The following is a 26,097-nucleotide window of genomic DNA, read 5'->3' as shown; positions in this document are numbered from 1 at the left end:
TAAGAGTAAATTTTAAAAGTTCTTGTCACAAGAAACTGTAACCATACATGGTGATAGATGTTAACTTACTGTGGCAGTCATTTTGCAATATATACATATACCAAATCATTATATTGCACTTAAAACTAATAGTGTTACATGTCAATTATATCTCCATTAAAATAATAAACACATATTTAAAATAAATAAATATCCTTGTACATTTGCTTTACATACTTTTACTTGCTCAGGATAAATTTCTACAAATGGAATTGTTGGCTCAAAGAGCCATAGACTTTTAAGGTTTTTGACACATACTGCCTTCCCAAGAGTTGCACCAGTTTATATTTCCACCATCGATATATGAGTGCTCATCTTCTTACAGCATCGTTAACAGTTGGGATTACTATAGAAAATCTTTGCCAGCTTGATACAGAAAATCAGTTTTTCATTTGCTTTTTAATATGCTTTTTAAAACGTAGTGGTGTTAAACTTTGAAGCATGTTTACTGGCCAACAGTCTTCCTTCTTTTGCGAAAAGTCCGTTCTATCATGTCTGATTTTTGATCTTTTCAATTATCAAGTATAAGATTAGACTATATTTACCTTATTTTTTAAAAAATCCTAACAAACTTGTTTATTATGGCTGAATGTTCTATGTAAAATATTTACAATGTTATGTTAGAGAACAGCCATTCCAGAGAGGGTATTATGAGAAGAAAAACCTCTTTTTGTCATTGATTTTAAATGACCAGAGGATGAGACCTTATTGTTTTGATCTGAATTTGCTGAATTCAGATTATATAATTAAATGTCCAATTTCTTAACATATTTAACTGGCACATTTTTTCCAGTTAAAAATAATTATAATTAGAATGCATTAAGGTCCAAATCTCTATCTAAAACCAAAATCTCTATCATTTAAAATTATTTTAGATTATTTAGATAAATTACAAGATTTTTAAAATCAAATACTTTTCATAAAATATCTTTAAATAACACATCTGTTAAAAAAAAAAAAAGAAACGAAACGAAAAAAGTTCTCCCCAGGGTCCAGTGTGAAACATTTATTTACATGGTAAGGCTGTAATGGCTACATAATTATTTTCCTTGGCACTGGAATGCAATTTCTATGCCCACAGTGGGGAAAGTATTACATTGTGGGCAAAATGGTAAAAACATAAGGTTAAAAAGGTAAAATAGAAACATATGGGGATAATGTGTCACTAAGGACACTATTTTGGTATGGAGAAATGCACAAAATGATTTCGTTGTTTCTAATCAGAACCCCAATAACTTGCCAAAAGTTTTCTCTAGTCAGAGATTGGGCCCATTTTTCTCAAATCTGTCTTTTTGTTGGCTAAGGCAGTCATACTCTAAAATTCCTATGTGTAAAGAGGTAAACATGCAGATTTTATTTTAGGACAGATTTGCTGGGGTGAAAAATTAGTTATTTAATGCCTCCACTGTGGTGACCCGCTGGGTGGAGTGGGGAATATTCTGTTGTGGACACTCCAGAGCAATTCCACATGCAATACTCTTGGCCTTGACTTAAGTAAGCATCTGCCTCAGATTTCTTGTGCTCCTGACTTTAATTCTGATGCAGCCTAGGCCTTGACCTCTAAATTCTGACTAAGTTGATAGGAGCTCTGACCCTAATTCCAAACTGCTCATTTTGTTTGATAATTTGGATTTAGCACTGTTTGTCTTAAACTGAACTCTGATGCCTATTAATTCTGTGTATTGATTCAAAAGTATGCAATATCAGTCTGTAAAGATGGATATTTCTGTGGGACCCACAAAATCAAAAGATAAGAATATTAAAGAAAGGATAGTTTTTTCAGCAGTGAATGTAGCTATCTTTTTTTTTTTTTTTAAGATTTTAAGTAATCTTTACGCCCAATGTGGGGCTTGAACTCACAACCTTAAGATCGAGAGTCAATGCTCTACCAACTGAGCCAGCCAGACGCCCCTAATGTGACTATTTTAGAGACCACTACAAAATTAACTGGTAAGTGATCCAGTCACTGGTCTACAAAATCTGTCTGCAGCACCAAAAGCACACTATCACTATATATGTATCTTCAAGTTACAGCTATAATAGAGCTATAGTGCTGTAAAATTAGATTCTTTGCTTCCCTTTTGAATTTCTCCAAATATTCACTTCTCATGAATAAATATTCAATAAGAAATTTAAATAAAAAAGAAAAAATAAAGTTGAAGTAACGTATAGCAGCATCTTTATCACGAAAATGATACTACAGTAACCATGTGACTAACATCACAAAGGATTTGGGGGAAAGAAAGACTCAACCAATTGCTTTAGTATGCCTCAAAAGGTACAGAGGCTCATTATTTTTAAACACATTATATTCATATAGTTATGTCACAATACAGAATTTAAGCACAGTGAATTTTAAAAGTTACATTTGTAAAGTACAACTCAGTTCAGAGGGTATTTTCACACATAATTACTTGTCCTCAATATAAACTCTATGAATAGACAAACATTAGCATCCTCGTCTTACATTTAAACTCTTCTTAGACCACCTCATTTCCAATAGCATTCAACATCTTATTTCACATTGGCTGTCTTCCTGCTAAGTTCCCGGTTGGCACTTATCACCACTCAGATCTAATGCTTCTTTCAAATACTACATTAGAATACCTCACTCATGGTCTACAACCTCCTACCTTTCCAGGTTATTCAATTTTCCCCATTATGCCGATTCTTTCATTTTAAACATCCAATTTATTTTTTTTTTAAGTTTACTTATGTTTTAAAGAGAGGGAGACTGAGAATCCCAAGCAGACTCTGCGCTGTCAGTGCAGAGCCCAATGAGGGGCTCAACGTGGAGCTGGAACTCATGAACCCTAAGATCATGACTTAAGTCAAAACCCAGAGTCGGAGGCTTAACAGACTGAGGTGCCACCCAGGTGCCCCCTATTACACACATTCTTTAACCTCATGGGAATATCTGGGCCCTTTTGCCCTATGCATTCTGTATCTTCACTTCCTTCCCTATCCAGCTTACCTTGAATATCATCATTGAATGTGCAATACTGGTTTTGATATTTCTTCAGGAGACGAAATGCATTTATATTGGCAAAATCTTCAAATTGAATAAGGCAATTCATCCCATACCTATGGGACAAAACATTCACTTTAGAAGAGGTTCATGAAATAACATACAAATAAACCTTTGAAATCAGTCTACAGAAAAGATAAAACCTTTTCTTTTAAAGGTTCTATTTTGCTACTTAGTATAAGTATGTAATGCAATGTCTGTTCAGCAAATATTCACTGCATACTTAGTACAGAAAAAGCATTGTGTTGGCACTGTGAAATAATACAAAAATGAGAAAAATAAGGTCCCTATCATCAAAGAATTTAAAATTTAGTAATTTTTAGAAAGTTTTTGAAAAAAATAGAAAGTAACATAAAAGCGATATAAACAAGCAATTATAGATGTTGAGAGGACAGATATTACTTCGGGCTGGAATCACAGACCTGGTAATAAATGAACTGAGTTGTTGTCATTTTTTTTAATGTTTATTTATTTTTGAGAGAGAGAGAGAGAGACAGAGACAGAGTGTGAGCAGGGGAGGGGCAGAGAGAGAGGGAGACACAGAATCTGAAGCAGGCTCCATGCTCTGAGCTGTCAGCACAGAGCCCAACCCGGGGCTTGAACCCACAAACTATGAGATCATGACCTGAGCCAAAGTCAGATACTTAACCAACTGAGCCACCTAGGTGCCCACAAATGAACTGAGCTTTAAGGAACAGAGATGTAGGTTTTTATAAGCCAGGTAAATACCAGAAGCAACATGAGGTGCAAATTGAGAAAGAAAAAAATTTTCAAAAAATAGCAAGAAACCCTATTTGGCTATAATGTGGTGATACATGTAAGGGTGTACTAAAAATAAGGTCAGAATTTTATATTGGAAACCTTAAAATTCTAGCCTAGGATTCTGGTTTTTATTCTATATTAATGGCCAAACACTGAAAGGCTTTGAGCTTTGAAGTATATTGGACAGATTTTTACTTCTGATATTAATAGCTTACTTGTCTGGCCCCTTATATGATCATCCACCTGGGTAACCTATCCAAAGCAAGAGGAATTAACATTATTGATAACCCAAGATTCTAAGAGTTGCCAGAGAAAGCCATATAGCCATGCCTTGCCACTACAGTTATATGGTCTCCAACCTTGGCTAGACTCCCACTGCCACCCTACATGTGATTCCTCTTATTTGCTCTTGGTCAGCTTCCACTTCCATTATACCCAGTGGCTATTCCCAAGCTTTCCCAATCCTTTAAAATCTTGACCTCTTCACATGTCTCCCACATCTGGCATAGTGAGGGCATAATACATGATCTCCCTCAACTGTGCCCCCCACCCCAACCCCGACCTCTATCTTTAGCTGTATTCTTCAGGCACCAGTGGACAAGGTATTCCTCCTCCTCTTCAAGGTACCTCACCACAGGTGCCACATTCTCACTCCCTTCTTCTCAGTTAGCTCCCTCCCTTGTACTTATAACTTCTAAAGAAGTTCCATCCTCTCACCTGATTGAGTTTGAATCTCTCATTAAAGGGAAAAAGTTCTCTCTTGACCCCATGTTTTTCCTATTTAATGTGCTTGCAATAGTAGTTTACAGTTCATCTCTTATTTATTTCTCAATCCCCTGGAGTTTCCTATCTACCCTCATTATTCTAGTAAAATTGTTGTTCTCAAGTTAAAATATTTCCTGACTAACTAAATCCAATGAACACTATTATCAATCTTTAATTTACCAGACCTCTTTGCTGCATTGCCACTAATCTGTTTGTCTTTTTTCTTGAAATTCTATTCCCCAGCCTTCTGAAATGTCATACTTTTCTGTGCCTTTTTTCACTTTAAAGTAATATGCATATGTCTGTACATACTTGCTTATTCTTTACAACCATTCTATGAGGCAAGGAGTATTATTATTCTTATCTTACACATGAGAAAAACAGGCACAGCTTGTTGATACTTCCTGGTAATAACAGTCCAATAGCAATGATTAGGGTACTAATCTCTTTATCCAGAAAAAAATGACTCTATTTTAATTACTACAGTTTTTAAATGTCTTTATTTTTTTTTATTTTTAATGTTTATTTTTGAGAGAGAGAGAGAAAGGGCACAAGCAGGGGAGGGGCAGAGGGAAAGAGGGAGACACAGAATCTGGAGCAAGCTCCAGGCTCTGAGCTGTCAGCACAGAGCCCGACGCGGGGCTCGAACTCACAAACTGCGAGATCATGACCTGAGCCAAAGTCGGCGCTTAACAGACTGAGGCACCCAGGCACGCCTAAATATCTCTAATATTTAATAATATTATTTATCTCTCATCTTTCTCTTTATGTATCCACTTGGCTGTGGCAATGGTTTAAAAACACAGGCTTTAGAGTGCTCTTAGGGTGTAATCTTGTTCTCCACACTCATTCTGTATTCTTAACTGTGCTGTGCCTCTGTAGCTCTACTAGAATAAATGAGAATAAAATATTATCATAACGTTGTTATCAGGATTAAGTGGTAAATGCAAGTTCTTGATGTGTGAAGACAGGTACATGAGTGCCCTATAATCTGAAATAATATTCACTTAACAGGAACAATAGAAGCCACAGATAGTGGGTATCTTCAAGTGCCTAAGAGAAAATAACTGTCATCCTAGAACAGAATATCTATCGAAGCCATTCTTCAAAAGGTTGAATTATGCATCAACTATATTTCAATAAAAAAAGAAATGTAAGTAAGAAAAATTCTTTTTAAGTAAGGTTGAAACAAAGACATCTTTAGATAAATAAAAACCAAAAGACTTCAACTAAAGGAACTTTTCATGGGTAGAAAGAAAATAATCCCACAAAAAAGTTTATGATATAATAAAACAGTAAAATATAGTAACAATAAACTTTTATCCATATAAAATAGTAAAGAGGAATAAAGCATGACACATTGAGGAGGCTGGGAAAATTTTTCCTCAAACGGCAACAATAAAGCAGAACAAATCCTTCAAAATCATCATTTCAGTGCTCTGGAAATCAACTAAAGGCAAAAGGAGCAAAAATTTAAAAGTAACATGTGGGAGTGGGGTCAAATCTTGAAAGGAACATACAATTTTTAGGCTCCTTATATATATGATGCCATTCTAGGAAACTCTTTAGCTAGCTTTCTTAAAAATTACTAAGGTGTTATTAAGAACGGACAATGGTATTGGCACAAAAACAGACACACAGACCAATGGAATAGAATAGAAACCCCAGAACTAGACCCACAAACGTATGGCCAACTCATCTTTGACAAAGCAGGAAAGAACATCCAATGGAAAAAAGACAGCCTCTTTAACAAATGGTGCTGGGAGAACTGGACAGCAACATGCAGAAGGTTGAAACTAGACCACTTTCTCACACCATTTACAAAAATAAACTCAAAATGGATAAAGGACCTAAATGTGAGACAGGAAACCATCAGAACCTTAGAGGAGAAAGCAGGAAAAGACCTCTCTGACCTCAGCCGTAGCAATCTCTTACTTGACACATCCCCAAAGGCAAGGGAATTAAAAGCAAAAGTGAATTACTGGGACCTTATGAAGATAAAAAGCTTCTGCACAGCAAAGGAAACAACCAACAAAACTAAAAGGCAACCAACGGAATGGGAAAAGATATTTGCAAATGACATATCGGACAAAGGGCTAGTATCTAAAATCTATAAAGAGCTCACCAAACTCCACACCCGAAAAACAAATAACCCAGTGAAGAAATGGGCAGAAAACATGAATAGACACTTCTCTAAAGATGACATCCAGATGGCCAACAGGCACATGAAAAGATGTTCAGCATCGCTCCTTATCAGGGAAATACAAATCAAAACCACACTCAGGTATCACCTCACGCCAGTCAGAGTGGCCAAAATGAACAAAGCAGGAGACTATAGATGCTGGAGAGGATGTGGAGAAACGGGAACCCTCCTGCACTGTTGGTGGGAATGCAAATTGGTGCAGCCGCTCTGGAAAGCAGTGTGGAGGTTCCTCAGAAAATTAAAAATAGACCTACCCTATGACCCAGCAATAGCACTGCTAGGAATTTATCCAAGGGATACAGGAGTACTGATGTATAGGGGCACTTGTACCCCAATGTTCATAGCAGCACTCTCAACAATAGCCAAATTATGGAAAGAGCCTAAATGTCCATCAACTGATGAATGGATAAAGAAATTGTGGTATATATACACAATGGAATACTATGTGGCAATGAGAAAAAATGAAATATGGCCTTTTGTAGCAACGTGGATGGAACTGGAGAGTGTGATGCTAAGTGAAATAAGCCATACAGAGAAAGACAGATACCATATGGTTTCACTCTTATGTGGATCCTGAGAAACTTAACAGGAACCCATGGGGGAGGGGAAGGAAAAAAAAAAAAAAGAGGTTAGAGTGGGAGAGAGCCAAAGCATAAGAGACTGTTAAAAAACTGAGAACAAACTGAGGGTTGATGGGGGGTGGGAGGGAGGTGAGGGTGGGTGATGGGTATTGAGGAGGGCACCTTTTGGGATGAGCACTGGGTGTTGTATGGAAACCAATTTGTCAATAAATTTCATATAAAAAAAAAAAGAACGGACAAAAGCATTTCTATGGTTATAAACTACTGCTTTTCTTTTACAACCTTAGCAAAGAAGCAAACTTTGTGGTAGCAACGGATTATCCCAAACACAAATATCAGTTGATAATCATCTGGTGTTTATAAAGGCTCCTTCCCCACTTCTCTGGTTTCTACACAGGCCTTTAGAAAGTAAAGGCTGCATGCTTTTAGACAGTGCCCTCCCTCATACAGTCTGCCCCTGATGTGTCATGTACAGATGGCTAGCAGCATTAGATGATCTGTCATTATGTTCAGAAGCAGCAGAACCTTGTGGTCTCCATATGTGAGGAGGAATCAGAGCCTTTTCGGTTCTATTCCCGGATCTACTACTTACTTGGGTTCTGCGGTTTTGGACTTGTTACAATTTCTCTGTGGTTAAAATGAAATCCCCACAATATGGTTTGCCTTCAGTGTTTAGGACACAATGTGGTCAGGCTTTATGTTTATAATATTTTCTAACTATAATCTACCAGTTATAGGTAGTAAAATCCTACACAAGATACTTTATCATTTACAAAAGTTTATTTTAGAATTATCCCCTGGAGAATACTGTATATCTGTTTTATTTTCATGATTCTTCTGTACCTGGTAGTTAACTGTGATTTGACTCTTAAAGATTTAGAGAGAGAGAGATCCTGGACTCATCTTGTGATACAGCATCCTGCATCATATAATGAAAGAAAACCATGTAAGAGATATTTTGTTCCACATTGAACCAACCTTGTCACTACGAAATTATAAGTAGTGGAACACAAGGAAGCTAGCCAACTCAATTCTACATAACTATGAAAAGAACCTACTATTTTATGATCAAAGTATCACATAAAATAGTGGGTGTAAATGGTTTCAAAAGTTGACAGAAATACCACCCATAAAATTAACCTGTAAAAACTGGTGGCACTGTTTTCTCTGGTAGCACCGTTAAATCACAGAAAATTTCAATACAGTGACTAATCATTACATCTAACAGTGAGTGGCAGGCACTGTGCTCCACTCTTTATGTGCATTATGTCATTCAATTCTCTTGGCAATGAGGAAGGTAGATGTGACCCATTTTACAGATGAACAAACTGAAGCTCAGAGAGATTAAGGGCCATAGCAGAGTGCATACTGCTAATAAGTGGTAGGGTCTGGGCTGAAATGCAGGGCCCATAGTTTTAACTACTATATGTACTGGCTCTCATAGAGCACCAATGTCATGATTGACTCAATGAAGTGAACGGTGTATTTATTAGTAAAAAGACTGCATTGATAAAATAAAGGAGTTATAATTTTATAAAACTAGCATTGATGTATAAAAACATCATTTGTACATATTCAATATACTAGGTATTTTTATTATACAAAGTATATAAACAGATATTGGTGAAAACAATTAGATTTTCTTTGATTATAAACTATTAAGAATTCACTGTAATCATGTCAACCAAGCACATTTTGATTTTCCCTGAGAGATATAGTAACATGTGGTTCTTTTAGGACTTACATACATGGCACTATGCAGTATTTAAGATCTAAAACACTTTAGTTCTGATTGGCACCTTAGATCTAATTTTTTACAAATCATTCACTTTTACTAGTGTCACTGAGGTCTGACAGTGCTCAAAGAATTAAACAGCAAATAGGACTCATGGATCTTGTGCTTAACATGCTCACAGTCATGGGGCGCCTGGGTGGCACTCGGTTAATCATCTGACTTCAGCTCAGGTCATGATCTCACAGTTTGTGACTCCCAGCCTCATGTCAGGCTCTGTGCAGGCAGCTTGGAGCCTGGAGCCTGTTTCAGATTCTGTTTCCCTCTCTCTCTGCCCCTCCCCCCCACTCTCTCTCTCTCTCTCTCTCAAACATAAATAAACATTAAAAAAATAAATAAAATAAATAAAAAATAAAAAAAATAAAATGCTCACAGTCTCATTGGGAAGACAAAGGAAAAAAGCAAAAATTTAAAGGTTCAGGTTAAAGGGAAAATCAGGGGCACACAAAGAGATCACTATAGGATTTAGGGAAGACAATATGAATTAGAGGAAGCTTAAGTTGGGCCCTTGGCTAAGATTTAAATGAGGTAAAGAGCTGGGTGGGGAATAAAATCATAGAGACCTCAAAGTTTGTGCTAGAGGACACTGAGCACACGGGTTTGAGGAACCTCAGAAGATCAGGACTGGTCACTGAGTTTCAGATTATGAATACTCTAGAATTCTAGGATAAGTAATTTTAAATTCATGAGGCTCTCCTTGGACATTTAATGCTTCCTTGTAGGAACTGAGAACAGAAAATTGTTCACTCTCTTGTTTGTTCATTTTGTTTAATGTTTATTTGTTTATTTTGCACACGCAAGAGAGAACTAGGGGAGAGCAGGTGAGGGACAGAGAAAGTCAGGGATACTGAACCACACAGGCGCTCCTCCCTTGTTAGTTCATTGTGATATGGCTCCATTTCCTACTACTTTACTTCTTCATCATTGTGTAACACTTAGATATTCCTCTCATTTCTTTAATCACCCCTTCTATTATATATTGCTGACACTTCTTAATTATCCTCTGTGAGAGTGGAGGTTATAAAGATTCAGCAATAATCATCCATTCTTTCTTTTGCCTCTATAATCTTCCCCTTATCAAGTTTACCTATTCTTAGGGACTCATTAATCAACTTTAGACAAATGACTTCTAAATCTCATCTCTGTTGCTGATCTTTCAAAGAAGTTCCAACTCTCTGTTGCCAAAATGATAGTAAGAAAGACTTGGAGAAATGCCATATTACGGATCTTTTTTTTTTCTTTAAATGAGAAATAACTGTTCAAGATGTTTTTATATATTGTCATTCTTGCTCTGTAATGGATTTCTGTAAAAATGTCTATAGTATCCAAAAAACCCACAACTCTTTTATATCTAGGACATCCAAAAGTCACACGCAAAATTGAGTCATTTTGTTTAGATGTTGACTGCTTCTCAGGAAAATAGCAGCTTGTGAGATTGTGAGTTCCTTAAAATTCAACAAATTCAAAAGTTATATTTATAACTAAAATCTCCACTTAGTATATTATACTAAAAAGCATTTTAAAAGATACTTCTTGCCTCTAGAATCAGTGCACTCTTTTCCTTTAAGATTTAACTTAATACATAAATCTAAAACTTCTGAAAATTCTGTTTGTTTGTTTGTTTGTTTGTTTTTTTTACAAAATTTATTATCCAAATTTCCTATTTCTATCATTGGTACCACCAAAGGCAAAGAACTATAGGCATTTTCCCTTTTGCCTTCCACCTTCCATCCCAGTGGTCAAGTTCTGTTAAGCCTTCTTCTTTTATAAAATTGTTACGCTTTCTATTGTAAGTGCCTCAACTCAAGTTTGGGCTCTTTGGATCACATCAATGCAACAGTATCACAATCTCCTGATTAATCTCCTTGCTTTTGTTTCCTTTCCCACTGAAGTAATTTACATGCTAAAAAATTTTTTGTCATGGTATTTTAAATAGGTACTGTGTGATGGGATCTCATCTAACCTAATCTCTGCTATTCTCAAAAAGAAATCTTATCCTTCCTTTCTTCCCTTATTTATTAATTTATCAAATAACATACCGAGTGCCTACTAGGGGCTGAAATTATTCTAAGTGCTGTTGACACATCCCTGTTGTCACAAAATTTATAATCTTGTGGAGGATACAGTAAATAGGAGATTACAATGCAGTGTGGTAAGCTCTATAATGGAGGAAATTTAAGGTGCCAAAATGCAGAGCAGGGGCACCTATCTAGTATTAAGGGGATTAGGAGAGGCTTTATTGAGGAAGCTAAAGCCTGAAGGATGAGTAGGAATTTACCAAGTTAACAAAAAGGGGAAGAATTTGTGAGGCAGAAAGAACATACTCTAAGGCCCAGGGCTAAATAAGTCAATGTCATGTTCCAGGAACTGAAATAAATTAAATATGACTGAATCATAGTGTTTACAGGGAAAGAGACAAGAATTAAGGCTAGAGAGGTAAGCAGGGTCAGATTAAACAGGGCCTCTAACCGGTATATTTGACGTAAGATTGGGACGTTAAACAGGAGCGTGACATGATAATTTCCACTTTAGACCCACTTTGGTGGTCAGGTTGAAAAACGGTTATCAGAGGGGCAGGACTAGAGCAGGAGGCTTACTTAAGAGGCTGCTGCAAAACCCCAGCCTTGCACCCAGAAACGAGAATGGGGACAGGGACAAGTCGATGGATCTGATAAATATTTATGATAGAATTAACAGTATCAGGTGAAGAGAAGCAGCTGATGAAAAAGAAAAAAATCAAGAATGAATTCCAAATTTATAGCTTGGGACAACTTGGTAAAGAATGGATTATATTAAAAAATAGGAAACCTCAGGAGAAGCAGCAGGTTCAATAAGGAAGATTCTGAGTTCAGCTTTGGATAACTGCTTTTGAGCAACCACAGAGATATGCAAGCAAAGGAAGTTGTCATAAAAAATTAAGATGTAGGACTTCAGTATTTTAGAGTTTGAACAGCTGCGGGGGAAGATAAGGCCCATGATACCGCCATGAGTCTCAAGTGATGTGGTACTAAAGGCCATTAGAAATGAAGATCTTAAGAACAAGAAAGTCCAACGTACAAGAAAAATCATCAACATGAAAGTTAAAGGAGGCTGAGAACAAGACTTTAAAAACAGGCAATAATTTGGGGACAGTGGTTAAGAAACTGGGAGAAGATATGGGGCACCTGGGTGGCTCAGTCAGTTAAGTGTCCGACTTCGGCTCATGTCATGATCTCGCAGTTCCTGAGTTCAAGCCCTGCGTCAGGCTCTGTGCTGACAGCTCGGAGCCTGGAGCCTGCTTCTGATTCTGTGTCTCCCTCTCTCTCTCTGCCCCTCCCCAGCTTGCTCTCTCTCTTTCTCTCTCTCAAAAATGAATAAACATTAAAAATTTTTTAAAAAGAAAAAAAAAACTGGGAGAAGATAGAGATATGATAAACCTGATTAACATAAACATCAAAGAAGCTTGTTGGGGGCGGGAAGCTTACATAAGGATGGAAGACTGGTAGTGTGAAGAAAGGGACAGAGGAGAGAAGACACTGATTTCATCTCCCAACCCTAAACATTGTGTGAACCAGTGACCATTACTGTTTGAAAGCACTACATGAAAAGTGGATGTCTGTTTTTTTTTTTTTTTTAAGGTTTTAGTTTTAGCCAATCTCTATACCCAATGTAGGGCTCAAACTTACAAACCCAAGATTAAGAGTCACCTGCTCCACCAACTGAGCCAGCCAGGTGGCTGTCTTAATGAGTCTTAAATGGAAAATGGAAGTTAAATGAACTTAAAGTGGAACTTAAAAAGTGGAAGTCTTATGACAGACATGTTGACATAAAGCAAGAAGGTCAAGGGAACATTCAGGGAGAAAGTGAGGACATCAGAGAGCCTTTTATTAAGGAATAGATTTCCACGGACAGTGGAAAGGTTTGAGAGGGAGGGGAGTATTGGAAGTTTGGTTTAGTGGGGCTGAAACACAAAGCATGAAGTATGAAAAGGCACATACGTTGTGAAAAAATATATAGAAATGAACAAATGACATGTTATTTTTACATCTTAACAATTTACATTTTAATAGGAGACCAATTATAGCAATGATGCGAAGGAAGATTTTCTAAGAATTATGTCCAGAGGCCACGGATGGACTGCAAAGGTGGACTGTGGACAGATGGGTATATGGGAGGAGTTATAAGGTTGGTCCTCAATTGTCTCTCCAATTTGAGGGCAGCAGGGATACAGGCTGAAATGCTCAGGACAGTTTGGGCTCTAACGGACCAACCTGTGCTTCTACAGACCACTGTACTGTGATCTTCCACTTCTAGTCTGCATCATTTCTTTGGGTCAGAATGCCTTCATATAAAGGATGCAGAAACTTAGAAAATGTTTTTATAAACTCCATCCGCAAATTTACCACAGACAATTAAAGGTCTCCTCAAATGCAGGTTCCAGTAAATACCTTATCCCCAGCCTCAATCATGTCATTTATTTCTGCAGTTTGAATCACTAAATCGGTCTATGTCTCCTTCTCAATTTAGTCTAAATCAAACTGTTTATTTCTAACTTGCACAAAACACTAGGGATCAAGTTCTGAGCAAGAGAATTGTAGGTTACTTTGCTTAGAGTCCTAAGATTTTCAAACTAGAAAGATCCTTAGACACAATTTAGCAACAGATAATGCCCAGGAATGCTGAATGATACCCAAGATCACAGGAACAGACACATCAGTGCATACTGCCACCTAAGAGAAAAGACAGAAAAGCCAAGTACATGGTACTTACGATGCTAATAGACAGTAAAATCCACTAGAAATCTAGTAAATCTACTAAAATCAGTTGCATTGTTTTAAAGTTCTATCTTGTACTTATCTTCTTCCCTCTTTCTTAACGAGCAATAATAGATTTAAACAAATATTTTGTGAATAAGAGCTAGATCCAAATACTGACTTGGATTGATATTCTCATTCTTACTATTCTCAAGAATGAGTATCAGCCTCAAAGGGTTTTTCTTAAAATGTCATCATTGTGATATATAAAAAGCATTACTGTAGGTTTTAAACATAATCTTCCAAGTGGCATTCCAAAAGTACTGTGAACATTAATGGCAATTATTGTTCAGAGTTCCAGGGTATTACTTGGAAAGAGATAATACTCAGATCTAGCTTCATTTAAAAAAAATCAATCACATTATTCTATAATGAAACCTCAAAATCAAAGTAAAAACAAAAAAAAAAGACTTTGCATATGTAAGTACTTAAAATAAAAACAATGAAAAATGGTACACATCCTTGTGCCACTGAATAACAAAAATCCATGCATATTATTCAAGAAAAATCTGAGAACTGTACACTTATAAATAGAGGAAGGCACAAATTCAAAAGAAATTACAAATCTGGAGTCTCTGGCACAATCATCTGAATGAATGTCGAAGTCTGAACACTCACCATCTTCCATAACTAGAGTCCACCTACCAGTAATGTGTCCTAAAGTTAAGTCTTTATAATTCCATATTAGTGGTATTTCCTATGGGAGTATTATTGCCTAACAACAATAAAAATACCAAACTATCGTGTTCCCTGCTATATTAATAGGCTCTTTTCTTCCCTGGGGGCCTCAAGAACTAAGCCATCATATGTTCCAGTGGTACTGAAGGTCTTTTAAACACAAACTGGTTTAAAACTATTTCTACTGACATCTGTATGGGTACATTTACCTGCATGTCAAAGCCTTTTTTCCTTTAAAACACCTCAATAATTGGTTGAATTGGTTTAACACAACATACTAAATTTAGAATCCCCACTTAATTATGAACAATTCTTAGTAACAAAATATGATGTACTCCTAGAATTGTTTTTACTTCCTTTTGCAATAAACCATTTTTAAATGATACCTTTTTTAGTTAACAAGTACACTGATATTTCAGTCTCAATTTTCAACAGTACAACTCTGTCTCTGACCAACTGACTGACATATTTCCAAAATCTGATTAACAAAGCTATCTTTGTGTTACAAGGGTAATTTTAGGTAGTTTACTGAATGTACTACTATAGGGGTATGTGGAAATATAATTTAAGATCTGTAAACAAATCATTTTATTCTGGTATCACTGAGAAAGAAAAGCCAAGACAATTTCTGTGCCTAAAATAATACTTACTGAAAAGAACACTTAAAATGAAGTTAATAATCCAATGGGCTTAGACTCTAACTACCTGGATTTAAGTTCTGCCTTTTCACTTATAAACTGAATCTTTTAAGTCAAATTCTCACTCTTTCCACTACCCTTCTGAGAACTTCTTTGGCAATTCTAAATCTATAAAAAGAATTGCAAAAATATACCCAACAGAGGTCAAATTAACAACTCAGGCCACCCACTAGTACGTAAAATACTCAGATTTTGAAAAAATCCGACTCTGTTACCAATATGATTCGTGAAAGTGAGAAGATAAAACTCTGACAATTTTACTCTCACTTCTTATATCTTGACTTTTTGATATTAGCCATCCTGTCAGGTGCGAGGTGATTATTTCATTGTGGTTTGGTGTGCATTTCCCCGATGATGAGTGATACTGACCACTTTTTTCATGTGTCTGTTGGCCATCTGGATATCTTCTTTGGAAAAATGCTTGTTCAGGTCTCTGCCCATTTTTTAATAGAATTGTTTGTTTTGGTGTTGTGTAAGTTTTTTATATATTTTGGATATTAGCCTCTTCTCAAATATATCATTTGCAAATACCTTCTCCCATTCATGTGAATAACTTTCAGATATGCACCTATTGTTTCACTACTAAATACCTACATTTATATTTTGATAAAATATTTTAATCATAGAGAAGAGCATTAGAGAATAATATTAGCTAACATGTAAGTGCTCCCTACACAATTTTGTGAAATGTTAACATTTATTTCAGACCAAAAAAGGGCCACATATCACTGAAACCTGTTCTGCCCCTACTTGATCCCACCTCCTTCAGGTGACCACTCTCTCAAATTCGGTGCTTATCATTTCCATGCATACTATACTTTTTACTACAAATGTATGACATGAAAAGCAAACCTGGTATTGTTTTTGAGCTTTATATACATGAATAGCTGTATATTAATCTGATGGTGTTGAATGGTATCTGATTCTTAGGAAATGCCACTTTAGTACCATTATTAACAGCTCAGGGTGAGTAGACTGAACTGTCTCCTTTTGCAATTTTTTCCTCAATTCTGTAATTCTTAGATATATTAATGTGGACATGTGAAGAAGTAGTTCATTCCATTTTTATGTACTGTACAATGCTGTATACTATATATATATGGCACAATTTATCAATTCTCCTGTTGATGGACATTTAAATTGCTTTCAGTTTTTCACTACTGCAAACAATGCTGCTCTGAAAATTTCTGGGCATGTCTCCTTATGAATGAATTTCCCTGGGATGCAAATGCCATACAGTAGGCTATGGCAATCCTAATTACACACCAAAGTGTTTTATGAATTTACACTCTTGAAAGCAATGCACATATTCATCCACAGCCTCACAAACATTTAGCATTGTCAGATTTAAACATTTTTGCCAATCTGATGGATGTGACATGATACCTGACGTCTATGAAATGGCAATAAGGTGCTGAGCAGCCATGGAAACATGCTGCTTGGACTGACCTTCAAGAAAGAACTTGCCTAAGGATGCAGTTGGACAGCTGCCTCCAGCCACAATAGTTTAAGATCAGATGCAGCATTCCATCCACAGCCATGCTCTTCCCAGGGAGTCCCCAGTCAATTATTGAGCACAGCAGTAATACTAAGGCCAGGTCATTTATACTCAAGGTGAACTCATGTAACAAGCAATCTTGGCTCTGGAGTTCCCCATTAGGTTGGCTGAGACTTTGTCAGATACATATTATAGTCAGAGGTTCTCTCTGCCCGATTTGCTTCCCAGATATGCATTATGGTATGAAGGCTTTTCCTGTCCAATCCTCCCTCCTTGTTAATGCTTCACAAGCATTACCCCTAATATAGTTCTCACACTTCAATGCCAAGTCAGGAACTACTTCATAGAAACTGATATGGTGTATAGATTAGAGCTCAAACCTGTACAGAATCAAACTGTTTCCAAGTTGGGCAGGTTATTTAATTACCCTATACCTCAGTTTCCTCATCTCTGAAGTGGGAATAATAATACTATCTGCCTTAAAGGTTTGAGGGAATTAAATTAACATAAGCCCTTGGAACAACCTCTGGCATATAATAAGCACTCAATAAATATCAGTTTGGGTGTATCTGGGTGGCTCGGTCAGTTAAGTGTCCGACTTCGGCTCAGGTCATGATCTCACGGTTCCTGAGTCTGAGCCTGACATTGAGCTCTGTGCTGACAGCTCAGAGCCTGGTGCCTGCTTAAGATTCTGCCTCCCTCTCTCTCTCTGTCCCTCCCCTGCTCATGCTCAGTCTCTCCTCTCTCTCAAAAGTAAATAAACATTGGGGCGCCTGGGTGGCTCAGTCGGTTGAGCATCCAACTTCAGCCCAGGTCATGATCTCGCGGTCCGTGGGTTCGAGCCCCGCATCGGGCTCTGTGCTGACAGCTCGGAGCCCGGAGCCTGTTTCAGATTCTGTGTCTCCCTCTCTCTCTGACCCTCCCCTGTTCATGCTCTCTCTCTGTCTCAAAAATAAATAAACATTAAAAAAATTTTTTTAAGTAAATAAACATTAAAAAAAATAATAAATAAATATCAGTTTTTATTTGTCCGGTGTGATTTCCTTATTTATCACCAGAGTTGTGATTAAGCTGGGGGATATTTGAAACCATAACTGAGTACACAATGACCTGGGAATATTTATTGGTCCTTTCCTTAGATATGTGTGTGTGTGTGTTTAGGTAAGTGTTATTATAGCACGTGGGTAAAGGTAGGGTGATCTCAAAATACTCAGTGATAACAAATAGTTCTAGTCTTATTGTCTTTATCAATGATAAATCTGTATTCTAGAACTTGTTCCTCTAGCATTTGGGTTTTGATTTTTTTTTCCTCATAATAAATTACATATACAGGTAATGCTAAGGAATGCTAACTCTTATGAGGCTTTGATTAAATGCCTTTTCTATCATAAAGTGCAGTATACATTTGGATTTTATAGTCTACAAATCTTGGGACTGTTCTATTAGTTTCCTTTAAGGGTGATATTAAGAATCGATCAAATGATACATTAAAATTTCATGAGATAACGCAGAAGTCAGAGCTAGTATTCTTTTTTAAATTGATTTTGTTCCCTGAAATTATTTTCCCAGAAATGTCCACCAGTTTCTCCTTAATAATTTTTCTAAAATCTAGAGTAATTATACCCCAAATTAATCTATCTGTGAAGAAAGATCAAGAAAGAAGCTCAGTAACCAATGCATCTTTCCTATACCCTTCCCCCCCCCAAAGACCAGGTTAATGAGAATTTGGAAGAGCATTAGGTCTTTAAGAATGACCCAAACATTTATTGTAATTAGATTCTGTTCCCTATCTTCTGTTTTAAAACTAGGAATTTGGCCAAATATAAACTTCTAGAATAAGTAGATGCTTATAAAAATAAAAGTCTTAACTTTGTGAAATATATTTTCTATCTCATTCCAAACTTCTGTATTCCTTCAGAGCAAGAAAAATAACCTCTATATTATTCCAAAACCCCATGTGAAATGTATACCCAGAGGTCTGGGCCTACAGATCTCTGTAATGAATTTGTGAAAATAGATCATATATCCCATTCTTTAATCCACCCAATGGAAAAAACACCAGGATTGTATATTAGAAAATAGTGCAGGAGCAAGTGATGGGAAGAGAAAAAAAATTTGTAAAATCTTGTTAGTAAAATAAGTGTTATTATCATCCTTCAGTTGACTTGTATGATAAATTCCTACTGGGTTTTCTAAGACATATATACTATTAAAATATATTTCTTATCAGACTGTATCTGCTTTTACATATTATAGTATAACTTATCTTCTAAATCACCACTCTTCATTTCTCTTTTAATTGTTACCTGATCTCCAGAACAGATCAGGTTCCAGGTTTCTGGGTAAATGAGCAATGATCGAAACCCCTCTTCTCTCTAAAATTCCTTCAAAATTAAAAAAAAATAGCTTGATCTTTATGCAGGACAAATCTTATTAATCATTAAACTTTCTTCTGAGTAAAGCAATCACCACTCTGGTTAGTGACTAGAAACATCTAAGAAACTGGGTTTCTCAGAACCATGTGCTACAGCAAGATAACTAGGATTTTCCAAACATAGCAGTCCTTGACCAAGTGATTTTGAGAAACACTAGACAAAACAAGACAGGTCTTCAATCAGCATTTGAGAACTCAGAACTCTAACATACTATTGTAAACTGATAATCTCTAAGAGGCTGCATAATATGTGAACTTATCATTCTTATTTAACTAGAAAATACCAGTTCATAGCCCAAAAAGTGTTCAAAAGAATACTGAAAGACCAAGCATGAGCAACTCTTAAGATACGGTTAGGAAAATCCCCGAGCTGTTTAACAGTTTATGATAAAGATCAAAATCTGTAAGAGGTAATTATTATTCTATACTGGTAAATAGAAGAAGGATGTCATTTTTTGGAGGGGGAAATTATTTTTATTTATTTATTTACTTACTTACTTATTTATTTACTAAATGTTTGTTTATTTATTTATTTTGAGGGGGGCTGCAGAGAAACAGAGAGAGAGAAAATCCTAAGCAGACTTCACGTTCAGCTCACAACTGCAAGATCATGACCTGAGTCAGTATTAAGAGTCCAATGCTTAGAACACCGGGGGGTGGCTCAGTTGTTAAACGATCACTTCAGCTCAGGTCATGAGTTCATGGCTTGTGGGTTCAAGCCCCACTTCAGGCTCTGTGCTGACAGCTCAGGGCCTGGAACCTGCTTCAGATTCTGTGTCTCTGCTCTCTCTGCCCCACTCTCACTAATGCTCTGGCTCTCTCTCAAAAATGAATAAACATTAAAAAAAATTTTAAGTAAGTCAAATATAGTTTATAGACATGGTGTCATGAATTCACCCCTCTTCTGTTCTGAGGGCTGGTCCTATCAGTTCACAAGAGAAGAGGTGCACAGCAGCTGAGCATGAAGAAGGGGAATGTGGCCACAACGGAGTCACATGGAGGCTGCCAAGGGGGTTCGTGAAAGCTGGCAAAGCTTAAATCATAAGCATATGTGGAATAAAGAAGTTCCTTCTCCTCCTCCTCATATGCGCTGTATTAGTCACTTTGTTTTCCCATAAGTTGATAACAGTAACATTTTGTGGATTCTGTGGTATCTGGGAAAAAGGAGAAAGGTTTATATTTTCAAATCCCCAGTTAAGAAGGAATTTTTCAATAGAGGAGATTACAGATTTGGAGTGATGCTCCTTATAAGCAAAACATCAACCAAGGGACATTCCAAATTCTCTACATACTAAGCAATGTAAAGACAATATGGAGTGTATAGGAGGTTATGACTTCAAGGAAAAGGTTTCAATTTCATAATCAGAATGTAAGACAGTAGGGACAACATTTAAAAATGTAGCCATCATTAAACCAACTCATCGAGACAGACTAAAGGACCTTAAAGATATGAATATGAAGGTATCCTTGATACTCCACCACCAAATAAATAAACAAACCCACAAAAATCTCCTTTGAAACCATGGCATAGAAAAGTCTTAACACTGTCATGAAATCCTAACAAAGAGAAGGGTTTTTTTTCCTGAAACATATGCTACCTTACATGTCACATTACTGTATGTTAAATTTTAAAAGGTACCAATTTCAAATGTTATAGAAGATAATTTGTATCCAAGCACAATATTCTAGGCCTTAACACAGAAGTATGTGACAGATTTTTAAAAGCCATCTGAAATAGGAGAAAGTGAAACAAAGGATATCAGCATTAAAGTTGGAAAGACTTCCATATTATGCTTTCAAATAATCCTATGGTTCTATATACCAGGGAAGCTGGGCTTGCTGTGGTTAGGGATAATTGGAAATGCAATCAGCTACTGGTTCTGACTGGCTCCCAAAATGTGAGGATTAGATTCACACAACTAAAGCCAAGATGAAGTTTTCCTTTAATACTGAGGCCATGCATATCATGTATTTATAAATCTCTATTGTTTTAGCATGCATATACTTAGCATATCTATTGTATATGCAAACAATATTGATTTAGTATGCATATACTTAGCATATCTTTAGCCATATGCAAATGTTTTATATATCTATATATGTTTTATATGCCTATAATTCTATACATCTAGAATTTACATTCACATTCATATATCCGTTTATAGAATTCAACTATTAGCTCCATGGAATCAAGGCAAACACTGCAATATTAGTTTCTAAAATGAGAGTTTCAAATGATCTCTTTTAAGAAAATACATAAAATAAGGTTTTGATATTCCTATGAGCAAATCTTTTGCAAAAATACAGTTAAATATATTGACTAGATATATTATAGAGAAATGCTATTTTTTTCTAGCTCAGATTCACAAGAGCCTTGGTTTAAAGACTGCTTTCCAAGTTTTCCACTGTTATCAATTTTTAACAAAATATTTAAAAAGTTACAAAACAATCAAACGTCTCAATGCAAAACATATTTTCAACAAAAGACCCTAAAAAGTCAAGTCTTATTCTGTGACCAGAAACAACATTCCATGACTGGAAAGAAGTTTTTCTTCTATGGTGAAGTATTTTTTATCTAAAAAAAGATAGAGGTTGGTTTTCCCTTAAACTCTTTAAATAAAATTATATTAATAGATGCAGATGATTGATTTTATGGTGCCAAATCAGGTAAAAGGACTACCAGTTTTGAAAGAAGATTCTGTTTGCCAACAACAAGAATGTGTTTCATGTTATGTGTTAAGAAATGGAAGTTACATGACACCATCTCTGCGGCTTCAGTTAAGCCTTATTCCACGGAAGCTTTTTTCCCCGTTTTTTAAAAAAAGCTTTTATTTAAATTCCAGCTAGTTAGCATCCAGTGTAATATTACTTTCAGGTGTACAGGACAGTGATTCTGCCAGTGCTTAGAAACTGTGCCCACAAGTGTGCCTTACAGACCATACTTGGTTAAGCGTCTGCTAACCTTTTATGTCAAGAACCCTATTTTGATAATGAAAAAAGGTAAGCTTTCAACTGCAATTTTTTAATCCTTGCCTTGGCTGATTCACTGCTGTGTTGGACACTGTTAATCCCTATTTCCTGAAACTCTTATCATTTAGCCTGCTACCCCTCCATCATCGGGCTCTTTCCCTCTGCTGGGCTGATACCCAATAATCTGCTAACACTGAAATATGGAAAAGGAGTATAGAAAATTATTACGCTTACTACCTGACTTTTACATTTCAAATTTTCCTATAGTATTGATAAGTGTATGTGTTCATGGTTATGTTAAAAAGGAGAATAGTGGGGCGCCTGGGTGGCGCAGTTGGTTAAGCGTCCGACTTCAGCCAGGTCACGATCTCGCAGTCCGTGAGTTCGAGCCCCGCGTCGGGCTCTGGGCTGATGGCTCAGAGCCTGGAGCCTGTTTCCGATTCTGTGTCTCCCTCTCTCTCTGCCCCTCCCCCGTTCATGCTCTGTCTCTCTCTGTCCCAAAAATAAATAAAATTTGAAAAAAAAAATTTAAAAAATAAAAAATAAAAAAAAAAGGAGAATAGATGGAAAGTGTATTTTTATTAATTTCTTGATTATAGAAGTTCTATCACTAATAACAAACTGCAACAGGGAAAGAGACTAATAACATATGCTATATTTCTCTAGTTCTATGATAAACTGTTAAAGATTTTTAGACTAAATGCCAGCACATTAAGTCTTAACACAGCCATCTGTTTTGAAATAAACTTAATCCCACCTCAAACAAATACTTAAGAGATGAATGATAGCATTCCTTTATAAGAAAATATAGCAATAAACATTCTCTCAAGGGTAGCTTTTAATATATTTTGGGAACTACATAATTAAAATAAGCAAGCCACTTAGATATCCATTAAATTGTCATTTATAAACAGAATATTTATATTCTCATATTTACTCACTGTAAGAGAAAAGATGTGTAATGCTAACCACTTCACTATCATAACTGTTTTCTTTAATTTTTTGTTTAACTTACATTACAGTTGGTTAGTATATAGTGCAACAATGCTTTCAGGAGTAGATTCCTTAATGCCCCTTACCCATTTAGCCCAGCCCCCCTCTCACAACCCCTCCGTAACTTTTTTACAGCCTGTGAAATTCAATGGCTTTGAATCTGAGCTCTCAGCTCTCACTTTACTCAGAATCAGCCAATAATCCTACATTTGTAGGAAATACACCTGAAAAGAAATGTTCACATGCCCACCACAAATATGTGGACTCTGCATCATAGATAATCACAGGTCGAGGAAGAACAGAGGTTCAGTTAGGCTTCTGGCAGAACAGTGCAAACACTATGGAGTATAAGGTAACACAACATGGGGAAAGGATTCATATAGGACGTGCTAAGGCAAGATCATAGCTTGCACTGTCAAACTAAAACTGAGAACAAAAATAAAATTCGTGGGGTGCACAATCGGTTGGCTCAATCAGTTGAGCATCCAACTTCGGCTCAGGTCATGATCTCACGGTTTGTGAGTTCGAGCCCCACATCGGGTGCTGCACCAAAGCACAGAGCCACTTTGGGTCCTCTGTCCCCCGCCCCCCTTCCCCATGCCACTAACTCTCTCTCCCTCTCAAAAATAAACAAACATTTTAAAAAATCAAATTTGTAATGTGACTCTGTGCAGCAAATCTCATCTTCTTGGATCTCCTGCCATCGGCATCCCAGACTTCAAAATCTAGGGTTAAGGTTTCGGTCTGACAAGCAAATAGCTTGGAAGCTGACACTCCAGTCATCACAGCAAGAAAAACACTGAACCAACTCAAAATTAACAATCATGGACCAATCACACTGCCCACGGAACTGAAGGGACAAATTGGCAAATACAGGTAATCACGGGAGCACACGGCCAGGAAGCAGCCCTGCCACTGGAGCCAATATCTGTGCCAATGTGTCAACTGTAATTGATGAATGGCTGGGGGCCCAGTGAAGGCTAACTTGAGAGTTAAAAGCTCCTAGGGGGCCCACTCTTAGAGGAGGACCCCTCACAGTTTTACCCTTCAGAAACCTCACCAGGTTCTCACGATGAAGATCAGAGAAAAATTCCCTTATGCTTACAGCAGAAGGAAGAGAAAAGAAACCATTTTGAAATACTCCCAGTTTCCAGTCTTCTTAAAAAGGCCCCACTAGCCTTCCAAATGGGGGAAGAAAAATACCCATCTTAGGTTCACTAAAGACTGAGACCTAAACATAGGACTGCAGCAGGCCTCCTCTTCCCCCCACAGTTTATTAACACACCAATGGGGCCTAGTATGATAGGAGATTACAGATTTAAAAAACAAAAACAAAAAAACAAAAAAACCCACAAGCCTCAGACTCTAAGAAGTATGTAGGAAAATCCAAAGATAACAAGGGAGACAAAAACAAGGACACTCAGAAAATTTTGCCTCTAACACCACAGCTATAGCAAACAGTATACCCAACCTAAGTCCTAGCCACAGAACAAAAACCCTCACACTAAATACCTGTCTTCTCTATTTAGTTCCTTTTACAGCATACATCATATCCAGCTTTCAACAAAAAAATGCTAAGCATGCTAAACGGCAAAAAATACAGTCTGAAAAGACAAAACAAGCATCAGATCTAGATTCAGATAAGATAAAGATTTTGGAATAATCAAACCAGGAATTTAAAATGACTATGGTTAACATGCTAAAAGACCCAACAGAAAAAATGGACAACGTACAAGAACATATGGGTAATGTAGCAAAGCAATGGAAACTCTAAGAGAATCAGAGATGTTAAAAATCAAAATCATAGTAACAAATTAATATTGCATTTGATAGGCTCATTACTAAACTAGATATAAGAGGAAAAGATTAGTAATCTCAAAGATATGTCAATAGAAACTTTTTTTAAATTTTTTTAATCTTCATTTATTTTTGAGAGAGAGAGACAGAGTGTGAATGGGGGGGGGGAGGTGGGGAAGAGAGGAAAACACATTTCTGAAGCAGGCCCTAGGCTGTGAACTGTCAGCACAGAGCCCAATGCGGGGCTCTAACTCACAAACCATAAGATCATGACCTGAGCCGAAGTCAGAGGCCCAATTGACTGAGCGATCCAGGCACCCCTAGAAACTTCTAAAACTCAAATGCTAACAGAAAAAAGAATAGAATGGTCGGTCAAGAACTGTGGGACAAAAGGTATAATATATGCATAATGGGTATACCAAGAGAAGAAAGAAAGGAACAGAAGAAAATTTGAAGTAATAATGCTAAGAATTTTGCAAAATTAATGACACATGCCAAACCACAGATCCAGGAAACTCAGAGAATATCAAGCAGGATAAATACCCTACCACCCCCAGCCCCACCCCAAAATCTATAATTAGATATAACATACTCAAACTGCAGGAAATCAAAGATAAACAGAAACTTTGAAATAAACCTGAAGGGGAAAAAAAAAACACCTTACCTACAGAAGAAGAAAGTTAAAGATACATCAGACTTCACTTCAGAAGCCATGTAAACAAGAAGAAAGTAGAGCGAAATATTTCAAATGTTGAAAGAAAAAAAAACCACCATCTAGAATTCTGTATCCAGCAAAATTATCCTTCAAAAAGCAAAGGAGAAATAAAGACTCTCTCAGACAAATTAAAATTGAAGAATTTTGGGCCAGCAGACCTGCCTTGCGAGCAATATTAAAAGAAGTTCCTTGGAGAGAAGGAAAATGATGTAGGTCAGAAACTCAGGGCTACACAAAGAAAGGAAGAACATTACCTTTTTTTATCTTAACTGATCTAACAGATAACAGTTTGTTCAAAATAATTATGGTAATAATGTATTTGGTGATTACAGTTTATACGGACAAGTGAGA

At 36.6% G+C, this 26,097-nt stretch overlaps 1 protein-coding gene across 1 annotated transcript in view; it reads right to left on the bottom strand.

Annotated features, from left to right (window-relative positions):
• The window catches only part of ME1 (malic enzyme 1), a 191,385-nt gene that overhangs the window by 46,985 nt on the left and 118,303 nt on the right, over positions 1 to 26,097 (bottom strand). The window contains exon 7 of the mRNA XM_047102453.1: positions 3,014 to 3,123. Within this exon, the coding sequence (XP_046958409.1) occupies positions 3,014 to 3,123 (110 nt within the window). The remainder of the gene's footprint in view (positions 1 to 3,013; positions 3,124 to 26,097) is intronic.

This window comes from Lynx rufus, unplaced genomic scaffold (genome assembly GCF_022079265.1).
Source record: "Lynx rufus isolate CCGP_SWC_20201006 ecotype Redwood Valley unplaced genomic scaffold, mLynRuf1.p SCAF_6, whole genome shotgun sequence".
NCBI lineage: Eukaryota > Metazoa > Chordata > Mammalia > Carnivora > Felidae > Lynx > Lynx rufus.
Note: the sequence above shows the minus strand (reverse complement) of the source record. Positions and strands in the feature narration are given on the sequence as shown.